Here is a 13,881-nt window from a genome sequence, read left to right as displayed (position 1 = left end):
CCGTGAACTAAATCCAACTCATTTTTTATTTCCTTTGATGTTAACCCTTTTATATTAAAATGTTTAATAATAACTCTAAACTCAATTTTCTCCATTTTCCATTTTTCCATTTTCCACAAGCAAATTTTTTTTTTAAATGTACGAGAAACACACAACAACCCGACCAATCTGATTGAAACTTCGCAGCATACTGAATCGGTAGTGCCGCTGCATGAAAACAAACCGCTTGCAGTACTAGTCGCGCCACCTGTCGGCTTTTCTAAGGACTTATTGACCCACCCTCGTATCATACCGGGTTTCAAAGCGAAAGTTGTATTGAGCAGTTTCTGCAACTTAACAATTTGAATTAACTCCTATTGGCCAACTAAAATTTCGTGTTATTTTGATTTGATATTTTGTACCTATGTAATAAAGCCAGGTTTGAGGCTAATATCTAAAAATTCATCTAAAGTGTCTTTTTCTTTACAAAATGTCATTCAAGGTAAACTTTTCAACAATATTGGAATATGCCGAGAATGCAAATAGTAACCCGCCCCAATGGTACAAATGGTTATTATAGTTCAATATCTTCTTCTATTAACAGAGCCGAAAACAAAATGGCGGCAAGCATTCTAACTTGAAATCTGTTGCTTTGTTTATGTAACCTATGTATGTATGCATTTATGTGATAATCCATTTAAAATACAATAATCAAATTTGACCGCCTACATAACATTGATGTGGGAGTATCTTTCCACAGGTATGTGGAATTAAATTTTATATTATTTAAATGTCTGTTTTAATACGGCAATATAGTGCAGTTTAGGCAGGGTTTTATTGAATTTTAAAAACTAACCCACACCATCTGTAATTTGTATTCTTAGTTTAATAAAAATGACTGACATAGTTAAGTGTGCACTATTTATGTCAGATTTCCAGTCTACCTCCACCATTCGCCACTGCTCAATATACTAGACTATCCGCCTGGCACTGACCTCAATGACTGAAATTCCATAGTAAAAAAAAAATATGAACATAAAAATCTACAGTATAGAAGAGCAAAACATTAGCGTAAAAGTAAGTAAGTCTACAATGTGTGTTTTTTGTGTACACCAAGTAACGAAACTAACCAAATTTATAAACCGATAAAAAGTAACAAGAATATTAGGTAAAAATGTGTTATTTGCTCACGTTGTAAGGACAACATCGATTTTACTAAGTCCTCCCCTAGCCCAATCAATCCTGAGCGATCTTCTTTCTTCCTGATTTCCATAATACACTCCAACTCTAATGGAAGGACACCATCTCTTGAATTCTTGGTTCCAATTCTCTGTGAAAAGAAAATGTAAAATTTACCTTTAAAAGCTAGATGAATTATAAAATTTCTCATTTAATAGATGAGATAATATGTTCGCATACCTAATGTAGAGGCTGGCACGACAATCAAATGCGTTCCAGCGGCTTGCTTGGTTTCCTTGAGGTAGGCCAAAAAGGCGATGACCTGCACCGTCTTTCCCAGGCCCATCTCGTCGGCCAGGATACCGTTCACCTTCTGATGGTGCATCACCGTCAGCCAATTTAATCCAACTAATTGGTATGGCGCCAGTCTTAAACTGTGGAAAAAATAACAAATTACCTTGCTGCAGTTGTAAGAAGCAAGCAGATATTGAAGGGGAGCATATATATCAGGACTTCGAACAGTTTTTTTTTCTTTTCAGTTTTCGTTTCAGTAATATATTGGTCTGGTTTTGGTTTTCGTTCCGAAATGAGGAGTGAAGTGAGGATGTCTTAGTGATTAATTTTTAAATGTTTTTATTTATATTAAAAATTTATTTTCTACCATAATTTAGAACATTTTATGGTACTTGTATGACAGCCCGGCGCCATGCTCCAAAACCAATGGTTATGCTGCACCACACGGCCGTAGCCATAATTTTTTAAAATAATATATTATAAATTATGAGAATAATTATGTCGAGATGCATCACATGATCTTGAATGATTTCTTTGCGCCTAGGATAATTGAAGTGGGGAGTAAGATCATGTTAACACGCGTGTGTGAACATGTACAGAACCGAAAAAACCTATATTTTTTTTCGATTCGTTTCCTGTTTTCATTCTGATAAAAATAATGGTTTTTCCGGTTTTGGGTTCAGCTCCGGTTCGAAGCCCTGGTATACATAGCAAGAAAGATATTATATAGACGGAATTATAAAACATTCAATGAAACACGATTTACTAAAATATTAACTTTGACACAACATAACTTCACTATATAAAACAAAGATTCAAATACAAAATAAGAAAAATTTCAGTATAGCATCAGATGGTGTACCGTTGATAATAAAATTTAGATGAGTTAGAATTATTGCTATATATAGGGGTGTTAAGCCACATAAGTCATAATTAATTATTTGCCTGCAGAATAATTCTGCCGGGCTTTCCACATAGTTATCCCACTCTTCAAAATGCATATTCCAAAAAGTTTACACAAATCCTCATTCAAAAAAATAATGCCTTCACGGAAGACATCATCACTTCATGCACCATTAATACTCAAGAAAAAGGAAATCTAATAGAGTTGATGCCACTCTGGTATCCAGATATAAAAATTAATACAAACAGGTATTATTTTTAAAGGTAATTTTTCAGTTAATTATATTTAATCAGACGTCTCGCAATTCCATCAATAGACTTGTTTAATATCTATCACACTCCTGACTAGGGAATCCAATCCCGAGCCAAAATTCTGATCCCGGGATTTCGGGATTACAATTTGACAATCCCGGGATCCCGGGACTGGTCCCGGGATTGGCCTTTTTTTCCATTGTTAATATAATTTTTTTATATTTACAAATAACATTGATAAAATCGGTCAAAAATAAATCTAGTATAATTTATTCTATTTAAGACATTTATATTGTATACGTTCAATCTTGGAAATACACAAGTTTAATGGAGTAAATAATATTGTAATATAAATAATAATGTGAATTTAATATGAGATTGCTGTTTCTGATAGTAAAGACATAATGAATGGATTAGCGAGATTTAAAATAGTAAAACAAATAATCATGGCGTACTTATGGCCTTTCCGCTTCATAAATCTAATTTGTCAGCCAAATATGAAAATGCCGTAAAACGTATGATATCATGGTGGAATTACTTTGTTAAAAGTGCGAAGCATTGTTTTTTTGAAACCTTTCTCATTTTTAATAATCTATGTGAAAAAATAAAATGAATCGGCTACCTACACATGGGTATAAATCAAACTTCATTCAAACTCAGTTTATTTCTAATGTAGTTATTTTTTATTAAAAGTATTTTTTCTGTTATATTTTCGCTTTTATTTTATTTTCCATAAAAATTGATAAAAAAATCAATCCCGAAATCCCGGGATTACGTTTATCAATCCCGGGATTCATAGGTATCGAAAATAGCTCGGGATCCCTACTCCTGACAGGCTATAATTCTATTGTTTAATTATCTATGACATACACAGGATCCAGAATGGACGGTTGAGATTTAACACCAGTGGCGGCAGCCACAGCTGATTCCATCTGCATGGCCAAGTTGGTGCACTTCTTCATCAGCTTCTCCACATTGTTTCTCGTGTGCAACAACTCTTGAGTAGAATTCAACAGGTCCGTGTTCACGTGCTTATTACTTTGGAACTTCTCGACCTAAAATTACAAATTCAATATTTATTATGGAATCATAAAAGTTTATACAAAGTCAAAGTTTTAAATCCAGTTTTTTCGAAACGAACATTTTGTGGCATACCAGTTGGGATAAATTTTAGATTGTCCAAATTTTGACGCTTCAAATGTGCACGAGTCTTCTGCGCACTATGAATTTTAAAAACGTTATTTTGAAATCACAGATGAACAAAACTACCATTGCTGCCATTTGAATTATGCACTAAAATTAAATTATATGTGAAATTGTATTCTGTGGTAGTTGCTTAAAATAATGGGGAAAATTTAACAAAGTATGAAAAAAAATTATTGGAAGGTTTTGGAAGACATTCTGATGACTTCATTAAAATTCTTTGATAATTATCTTAGGAATCAAAAGCATTTACTGTTTGTTTTCCCAAGGTGCAAAACTAACCTGCCATTAGTAATGCCAATTGGGAGGGCAATAACCATGTTTAATGAAATCGCTTCGGATATTGATATATTCCACTTACGTGAGGGTGAATTTAGGTGGAAGTTGTTTTATAAGTTTTTAAGATAGGGTCTATCAATAGTTCACTCTGTGTGCTTCCATCTACTTTTATTTTTGTTATTTTATTTCTTTTTTTATTAAGTACTAATTGTATTATTAACCTGATAGCTGCCCGTAACGTAACGTTTACATCATGCACGGCGGCGACTCAGGCGCCCGTACCGTACGATATACGCCGAGCCGTTCTACGCGCTTGTATGAGTCAAATATTTATTTATTTAATTTTAAAACGTGTAACTACATTTCTACATCAGACCTTGCAAGCAAAAAACATTTGTACGGCGCATACATCGCGAGAATAAGGGAATTTCCAGAGAGGCCAAATCAGGGTTAGCTCAAAATTCCCCTGCACACTGGGATATCTTGTACAATAGGCAGTTGGTATGATTCGATAGTGATGAGTCAGTTGTCGCCGGAATATCATTTAGTCGGGATGCTAATTCGGAATGCTTTCTTATTCAGATTTGCGTTATAATTGGAATGTTTTCAATGTTTTTACATTGAAATTTAATTTCTATTGAGTGACCAAGTGTTTTTATTTATATTTCATATACAATTTGCGTATAAAAAAGTGTTATATTTACGAGTTTTGTTTTAGATTTTACCTACTAAACTTGAATGAAAAGAAAGATTTTTGATGTTTTTAGATAGAAATTGACAAAGGACTAAGTGTTGTGACTATTTTTTATTTGTATTTCGGATTCGATTTGCGTATACAAAGTGTTTTATTTACGAGTTTAGTTTTACAAATTTTATTATTCAAAATGGATGAGATCGACGAAGTTGGTGAAATCGATAACCTTATCGAAACAGTTGAATCTGAAGACGATGGAAGTGATGATTCGGATGTCGAACTTGAGGAAACTTTGGAAGTCGATGAAAGTGAAATTATCACACCGGAATCCACTGAAAGACCGACATTTGAGTGGAAATCGGATATGTTTGAGCCACGCGCATTTTCCTTCGATGCTAACGTTTCGGGATGCAAAGCTGATAATTTGACTTCGGATGCACTCGAAATGGACTATTTCAAATGTTTCATCGATATTTCTTTTGTTGAAATGTTAGTCCGAGAGACCAACAGACAATTTGTATTTGCCACAAAAAATATCACAGTTTTGAGTGATCGTCTACGGCGATGGGTAGACTGCACAATTGATGATATGTACACATTTTTGGGGCTGTGTATGCTAATGTCAAGGAATTCACGGAATAAAATATCTGAACACTGGTCTATCCACAGATTGTTATTTTCACCATGTTATTCCGAAACCATGTCCAGGAATCGTTTCGAACTGATGCATCGAATGTTGCATTTTTGTGACAATGAAACGCAGGTTCCCGGAGATCGACTATATAAAATTAGACAGGTCCTGAAGGAACTGAAAATTTCTTTCAAGCAATACATGTGTCCATATCAGAACATATGTATTGATGAGAGTCTTCTCCTTTTCAAAGGCAGACTTTTATTCCGCCAATTCATCAGGACGAAGGCTAGTCGTTTCGGAATAAAAAATTTTGTAATGGCTGATTGCAAAACTGGTTTTGTCTTAGATGTAATCATTTATACCGGAAAACAAACTGAAATTGAGAAAAATAATTACATCGGTATATCGGGCAACGTGGTGGTAACGATGCTTGGACCATACTTGGAACTAGGGCATACATTGTACATTGACAACTGGTACAGCAGCCCAACGTTATTCAAGTATCTTTATGATCACCGGACGAATGCCTGTGGAACCGTAAGGAGAAACAGAATTGGGATGCCCAAATTTACTAAGAAATTGAAAAAAGGGGAAACCGATACATTCCATACTGACGAAATTATGGCTTTGGCGTGGAAGGATAAAAAGGATGTTACAATGTTGTCCACAATTCACAACAATACTTTCAAACCTACTGGAAAAGTAGACTATAAGACTAAAATTCCGATTTCCAAGCCGGAATGCATTGTTGATTACAATAAAAACATGGGTGCTGTGGATCGTAGTGATATGATAATTTCTTCTGTAAATTCGACAAGAAAAACTGTCAAATGGTACAAAAAACTTTTTTTCCATTTGATAGATTTATCTCTGCTGAATGCCCATGTATTGTTCCAACAAAAAACTGGAAAAAAACAACCGCTGGGTGAATTTCAATTGAAAGTCATCGGACAACTGATCGAAAAACATAAGTTAGAACCAAAAACTCTTTTGAAGCGAAAAGCACCCTTACCCTCTAGGCTAACAGAAAGACATTTTTTGGGTAAAATACCACCTACTAACAATAAAATTAATGCGGCAAGAAGATGTTATGTATGTGCCAATACAAAAAATCAGAAAAGACGGAAAGAAACTAGGTATTTGTGCAAGCAGTGCGACATTGCTCTGTTTTGAACCATGCTTCGAAATTTTCCATACACAAGAAAGTTTTTAGTGATTTTAATGTGTTTAGTATACTTCTTAGTGCTATAAGTATTTATGGTGACATTTTACAAAAATACTATAAAATTTATTTTTCAAAATACTTATATTAAAAAAAAAAAAAAAAATTCAACTAATTCTTGTAAGTGCAGTGTTGTGACAACCCTACCATACCTGAAAATTTTCAGACATTTTCACGAAATTGTGTATGAAAAACTTTTTCGCCGAACTTCAATTGAGGTCTCATATATGTAAGTGCATTATATTGGACTTTTCACTATTCTTTTAATTTTTTTATAATATAATTAATTCCTGGGCCCTGGGGAGTATACCTAGTACTTTCAGCTGGGCTGTTAAAAGGTTAACCCACATCGCTCTGTATTTTTATTTGAAAAATTGTTAACACTTATTTTATGTCATGTCGTGAACGCTTTAAATTTATAATTTGTTATGTTGTATTGAAGTATAGAACGACTATCTAAATGACACTATGCCCATGCGCATGTACCCTTGAGACCGAAATGAATATAATCATAATAATAAATTATGTATTACATCGGCGCGCGCAACTTCGTCACACGCTAAAACTACACTCTGATCTGTTTTCTCAAACACGCCAAAAGAAGTATAACTTCAAAAACTAGTTTTTCATATTTATTATACAAATATTTGGAAAGTGGAAATTTGGAAATAATGTGTATTATCTTTGCTCCGCCACATTGTATATCCCTCTCATTCCCAATGGGAGAATTTCTCCCACACTAGACTGCCTCGTATAATACAGACTTTAAACAGTACCCCATGAAAGTTTAACCTCTTTCATAATAGCCCTGCTTCACTTGGTATAGCCTAATTCACGTTATCCCTGTAGGCACACTGGCCATCCTTGATTTTGGTAATGCGTGTATTTTTGACCGCCACTAACGTATTAGGGTTAATAATTTAGCGTACCTACCTATTAGGCTGCCTTTAATTTTATAGAGTAAGCCGTTTAAATTTTTGATCCTGAGGTAAATTTTTATTTTCCTACAAATTCTGCAGAAAAAAATGTATTAAAAATACGATAAGCTACGGACTCTTTTTATAATATAGCATTGAATTTTAATGGAACTCTCACTCATGCAAATAGACATTCTTGTTAAATGTATTAAATTCATTGAACATACATAATTTTGGAAAAACTTCTGAGAAAATATATTATAACCTATGTGCATGGGCGCGATATGCAATAACCGAGAGATGCAGGTTCGATTCCTGCAGGGTGGGGTTGTCTTACTTTATTATATTAATTAATTATATGTAAAATAAATAAATTTGAAAAAAATTAAATAAATAAATTTGAATTGTAATTTGTGGAAATATTAAATTAACTCATTAACTGCTGACCATTAAGTGGTTTATTTTACCACATTTAATTATAATGTTAATTGCTACGCGCCAGGTGCGGTTAACAGAGGCGAATGGAATTCTGTAAAATGCTCAATTAATACATCACATCCTTACCATGTCGATCCAACCTTTGAATGGCCTGAGAGACATGATGACTTCGGCTTTCTTCAACGAGCATCCCTGTAGTTGCTGCAACTCGCTGATTTTACCGTTATTGAGGAATTCAAACACCTTTTTCTTGTATCCGTACAGATCGTTGTTGATTTCTACATCTGAATCGTCATCACTACAACAAAACAATTGAAAAAGTTAATAAAAGCCATGTATGGGAGGATGCGCAGGGGAGCAAGGGAGGCGGTACAGACGTCGCAAGAGAGTCTCAACCTTACCTACCGTTTCCGCAAGTCAAATAGATTCCGGAGATACAGAATGCTGGTGTGACCTGAGAAAACGCAAGAAGACTGGCGAGTAATAGGGATTCTTGGAGGTAGTGTTCACACACTAAGCAGTGGACGTTGACAAAGAGAAAGAATGAAGGTTAATGTTGAACACTTCTTGTGAAGTATTCGTTCGCTTTGACTATAGCACATGAAATTTTCAGCGTCAAAATACAATTTGATTAATTGTCCTATTTATAAGATTTTAGAGATGCCTTAGCGACGTAGTGTTGAAAGAAGAAAAACAATGATTTGGAAAGCCTCATTGTCAGCAGAAATATTGATGGTCGAAATCGAAGAGGGAGGTCTAAATGATGGTCCGAACAAGTGAAGGGCACTACGGGCCTCTTAATACATTCAGTTACGTTGACGGTGGAATGCAGAGGTCACTGGAGAAACATAACTAGGACAGAGTGAAGAACACAATAACAAATAGTTACAATAAAAAATAAAAATTTTAAATTTTACCTATCGAAAACTTTTTCATTTTTGGCTCTCCTAGAATCGAAGTCGCTGTCTTCATCCGAGCCATTATCATTTCTCCTGCGGCCAGTTTTCTTCTTAGCCGTGTTGGAGTATATGGCCTGCTGAAACGTCCTCCCGTTTCCATTGGCAATACCCAACGCCCGCTCGTTGGCATTACCAAACACCCGCTCACCGTTCTGCACCTTCTGCACGCTGTTGTTGATCTCCTCCTGCTCGGGATCGAACTTCAAGAGTTCGTCGCGAGATCTCTCCTCGTTCCACTCATGTTTCATCAGAACTGTTTTCACAATCTAAAAACAAATAACAAATCTGATATCCTAGCACAAAAATTAATGGATTATCTGCTTAACCTGACACGGACGAGTTAACTCGCCAAAGCATGTATGTTGCATATAATGTTTGAGGCTTTCACGGTTGTTTTTTATCGTAGTAGATTTTTGGGTTTCCACTTCTGTCCTGTTCTGTTCTCGACAGACTTGCAACCTTTGGACTCGGCAGGTGTATACCAGTTAAGCTGTCGCGGATGCCCAAAAAAGTATATAGGCCAAACTTCTAGAACAGTAAAGAAGCGTGTGAGTGAACACGAGAGGGCATACCGACTTAAACATTACACGATGTCGGCAATTGCCGAGCACTCGATGAATACAGGACACAAATTTGACTTTGAAACCAAGATATTGGGTCGGAGTAAAGGATATTTCGCACGATTGGTAAAGGAGACCATTGACATCCATAGAAACCTTGAAAATATTAATAGGGATGATGGATTACGGTTAAAAACGTCATGGCTTCCGGCACTATCAGCAAAATCCAATATTCGAGCCGGTATCCCTGGTCGTAATGATTGACAGATTACTCTGAGCAACGTTTGCTCTTAGCTAATCGGATCCCTTTTGACATTCTTAGGGCAACGTTTACATTCACATACCTACACTACATTTTCATCATAAAACATATCATCTCTTGATAGTGGCCTCTGCAACGAGTCCGAAACGTCGAGTAAAGAAGGACACACTGTGGAAACCCAAAAATCTACTACTATGTATGTTGCGTCAGGCCACGGACGAGGTAACTCGCGGGTTCTTGTAAACGTCATAACTTCTGAATAAACATTCTGTGTATATTTTCTAAACAATATTTATCATTTTAGTGTGAAAATATTCACGATAAACATGTTGTGTTGGTAAGTTTTCACAAATATTTATCATTCTGTTCCTTTTCGATGTTTTTTAAGGGATTAATTAATTAATTTAATAGGGATATTCCGAAAATAGCTGGCCTACATATTGTGTCCACCTAGTAAAAATTGGCTGGCAGTGATAAGTGATAATGGCTTAACTACGCGAGCCATCTTACGAGTCCATATTATTGAATGTTATCTATGAGGCTTTCGAAGTCAATGCAGCACATTGTTTCTCCGAAACAATACTGAAACCACAAGATCGGTATCAGATTATTTCAATTAGCAACAAAATTTCCATGTTATATTTTTTTGTATTTGCAAAAAGACTGTTTACCTGTTATAATACATGATTTAAAAACTCTAATAAACAAAAAAAATTATATTAATTTGTTAGAGGTCTGCAATATATTTCTTCTATTTTCACTGTTCCACAGGTATAAAAATGTTGGGAAACACTGGTGCAGTTCATGCACAATACAGTACGTAACTAATGCAGCAAGAGGTTCCACAGCAGACCATTTATATTTTATTTATTAACAATATATTTAGCGCTGCCATCACAGAATGTATAAACTTTTCTATAGTTGAGACTCACGCCCCTTTAGTGGCCTAGTTGATAGAGTGGCTGTCTCTGAGGCGGATGAGTATCCACTACGAAGGAACAATAAGTTGGGACTATTTAATAGCAAATAGTAATACAATGACATCAATATACTATCATCTTATAAGTGCAAACTCTTTGGTGGGTGTGTGACAATACTTACGAGTGTGCTAATTTCTGGAAACATTTCAACCATGTTATTGAGACGCCGCTCTTTCATGCTAGCGTCCACAACGATGGGAATTTTCTTGGGTGGCGGCGATAATTCATTCTCCGACTCCGAGTCCATGAGACGTATCCGCTTGTACACTTGCTGTGGCTGCTGGACGGCTGACGAAGATGCTGAAGGGAATTCAAATACAAACTATTCATTAATGATTATTTCTACCAAATGATGTACTGTATTTCCTCAATAATTATAAGATGCATGTTTTATTCCGAGTCTTTTTGGTGTCTCTGAATTCGGGGTATGTCTAACAATCGCAGTAAAATTCTGCAGTTGTGATGAATCATCACTGATTAGTAGTAGTGGGGGGGTCAGATGGTCCGGCACGGTGGAGTTGGCAGTCGAGTTACAGTAGCCACTCTAAACACATTTGAGTTTGAACAAGAAATTGAAATGTTCAGACTCTGATATAAATAATATGCCTATTTTTAAATCCTTTTCATTGTGATTGTATGACTTTGTCTGTTATATTAAGGTTTACATGATGTTTTTATTATTGGAATATAAAAATAAAGATGCGTTTTATAATCGACGATATAGTTTCAAATCTGTCCATCAAAAACCCTACACAAAAGAGGGCAAACTATATTTCAATTTAGTCTCAGGTATAGCGGATGAGAAGTGAAATTCACAAGTCCGCATGAGAAACTACATTTTAAAAATAACACTTTTTCATGTGAACATCTTATTTGTCACCAATGTTCCCTCTAAGGCGTGCGCGTGTGCGAGCGCACACCTACCAAAATATGTCCGCACACATGTTTTCATCCCCGGCACAGTTCTCACACAAAAATATTTTAAAAGAAAGTTTCAAGAAGGGATCACCATATCCGTCCCGTTCTATAGCATGCCAAAGTATACGAAAAAAGATACGTATTTTAGTGTTTAGCAATGACCACTTATGTGCCGGATCCTGTACATTTCTTAGTCTTTGACATGTTTCAAGTTGCAAGAAACATTGTCAGTACAGTCTCATAGTAGTCCTTATTGTGAAAACACCACAGTTCTTACAATATTTTTTAAGTGGTAAAAGTGTTTGTGCTACAAAGCAGTGTTTTTTACTTAAAATATTTATAAATACAAAACTAATAATCAATTTTTGTAATAAATAACTACAGTGGGTCTATTCTATACTTATCGAACACTAAAGTGATAAATAGTATCAAACTTAGGGTAGGTTTGTATCAAAATATTAGCACTTATTGTAACAATTACACGAAGTTGGTTTTTATTGTTGCAATAAGTGCGATATTTAAACAGCAGCAAGATACGTGCTGTTAAAATATAGCACTTATTGCAACAATAAAAACTAACTTCGTGTAATTGTTAAAATAAGTGCTAATATTTTGATACAAACCTACCCTAAGTTTGATAATATTTATCACTGTATCACTTTAGCGGTCGATAAGTATAGAATAGAACCACAGGTGTGTTTAGTGTACGTAACAAAGAATTCAAGTGAATAATCAAATTTAAAATCAAATCAAATTTATTTATTTTACATATAATGAACATAACAAATTATAAATTCAAAGCGTTCACGACATGACATAAAATAAGTGTTAATAATAAAAAAAAAATAAAAATACAGAGAAAAAGTAATAAAATAAGAAAATAAATTAAATAAGTAACAAAATAAAAGTAGATGGAAGCACACAGAGTGAACTTTGATAAACCCTATCTTAAAAACTTATAAAACAACGTCCACCTAAATTCACCCTCACGTAAGTGGAATATATCAATATCCGAAGCGATTTCATTAAGCATGGTTACTGCCCTCCCAATTGGCATTACTAATGGCAGGTTAGTTCTGCACCGTGGGAGAACAAACAACGCATGCCCTCGATTCCTAAGGTAATTATCAGAGACACACAAGCCAATACCACCAAGAATGGCAGAGTTCACATTTACGCCGCGTATAAGTCTGAAAAAATATGTAGCTAAATAAAGATCCCTTCTAAATTTTAAGCTACAGTATGTAAGCATCCCTAAGAGAAAATCAGTCGGATAGAGCCACGGATAATATCCATACAACCGAAAGTAAAGGAGTCGTAAAAATTTCTTTTGGACTCTCCACCATAAGGCCGTACTTCAACTGATGCGGGGCCCAAACGATAGACCCACTCTCAAGTCTGCTTCTAACTAAGGAGTTATAGAGAATTTTTAATACCGTAACATCCGAAAAGACCCGGGAAGTACGCAAGACAAAGCCCAACATCTTTAGCGCCTTTTTACAAATGGTATCTATATGACCACTAAACGTCAGTTTACCGTCAAATGTAATTCCAAGATCTCTTACAGATGCTATTCGCGAGAGAACTCTGCCATGCATCGAGTACTGGAAAAACAATACTCGTGAGGCTTTAGTAAACGATAAAACATTGCATTTATCAATATTGAAGTCCAGTTTGTTACGCCTGCCCCAATCTAATATATTATCTATATCAAGTTGAAGTTGACGACAATCGTCCAAGGTGACAACTTCCATGAAGAGTTTCAAGTCGTCAGCAAACAACAAAAACATAGCACTTTTAATTACCAATGCTATGTCATTTATAAAAATCGTGAACAGCAATGGCCCTAAGTTTGAGCCCTGGGGGACACCAGAAAATGTGTAAAAGGTCTGTGACTGATAAAGGCCGTACGAAACGTATTGTTGACGGTTCCTAAAATAACTCCCGAATAGCTTTAGAAATCGATCCGACAATCCAATAAGTTGGAGTTTTTCCATTAGAATATCGTGATCGACTCTGTCAAATGCCTTCGAGAAATCATTGTAAGAACAGTCAACCTGGCTGCCTCTATCTAGTACTGACGACACATAATCAGTGAATACCATCAGGTTGGTTTCCGTTGATCGGCCTGCTCTAAATCCATGCTGTTCATTCATTATAAATGACTCAATTTTTGGAGAAATCATGCTGTGCATGATCATCTCCAGA

The 13,881-nt window shown here is 35.4% G+C and overlaps 1 protein-coding gene across 1 annotated transcript in view; it reads right to left on the bottom strand.

Moving 5' to 3' along the window:
- Positions 1 to 13,881, bottom strand: part of Etl1 (SWI/SNF-related, matrix-associated actin-dependent regulator of chromatin, subfamily a, containing DEAD/H box 1) — a 35,842-nt gene that overhangs the window by 12,362 nt on the left and 9,599 nt on the right. Inside the window, exons 2-7 of the mRNA XM_085944942.1 lie at positions 10,877 to 11,055; positions 8,912 to 9,219; positions 8,121 to 8,292; positions 3,478 to 3,662; positions 1,399 to 1,592; positions 1,171 to 1,309 (exon numbers count right to left, since the gene is read on the bottom strand). Of these exons, the coding sequence (XP_085801068.1) occupies positions 1,171 to 1,309; positions 1,399 to 1,592; positions 3,478 to 3,662; positions 8,121 to 8,292; positions 8,912 to 9,219; positions 10,877 to 11,055 (1,177 nt within the window). The remainder of the gene's footprint in view (positions 1 to 1,170; positions 1,310 to 1,398; positions 1,593 to 3,477; positions 3,663 to 8,120; positions 8,293 to 8,911; positions 9,220 to 10,876; positions 11,056 to 13,881) is intronic.

This window comes from Rhyacophila brunnea, unplaced genomic scaffold (genome assembly GCF_057557595.1).
Source record: "Rhyacophila brunnea isolate RB1 unplaced genomic scaffold, BYU_Rbru_1.0 scaffold_17, whole genome shotgun sequence".
NCBI lineage: Eukaryota > Metazoa > Arthropoda > Insecta > Trichoptera > Rhyacophilidae > Rhyacophila > Rhyacophila brunnea.
This window is presented reverse-complemented; position numbering and strand designations above follow the sequence as displayed.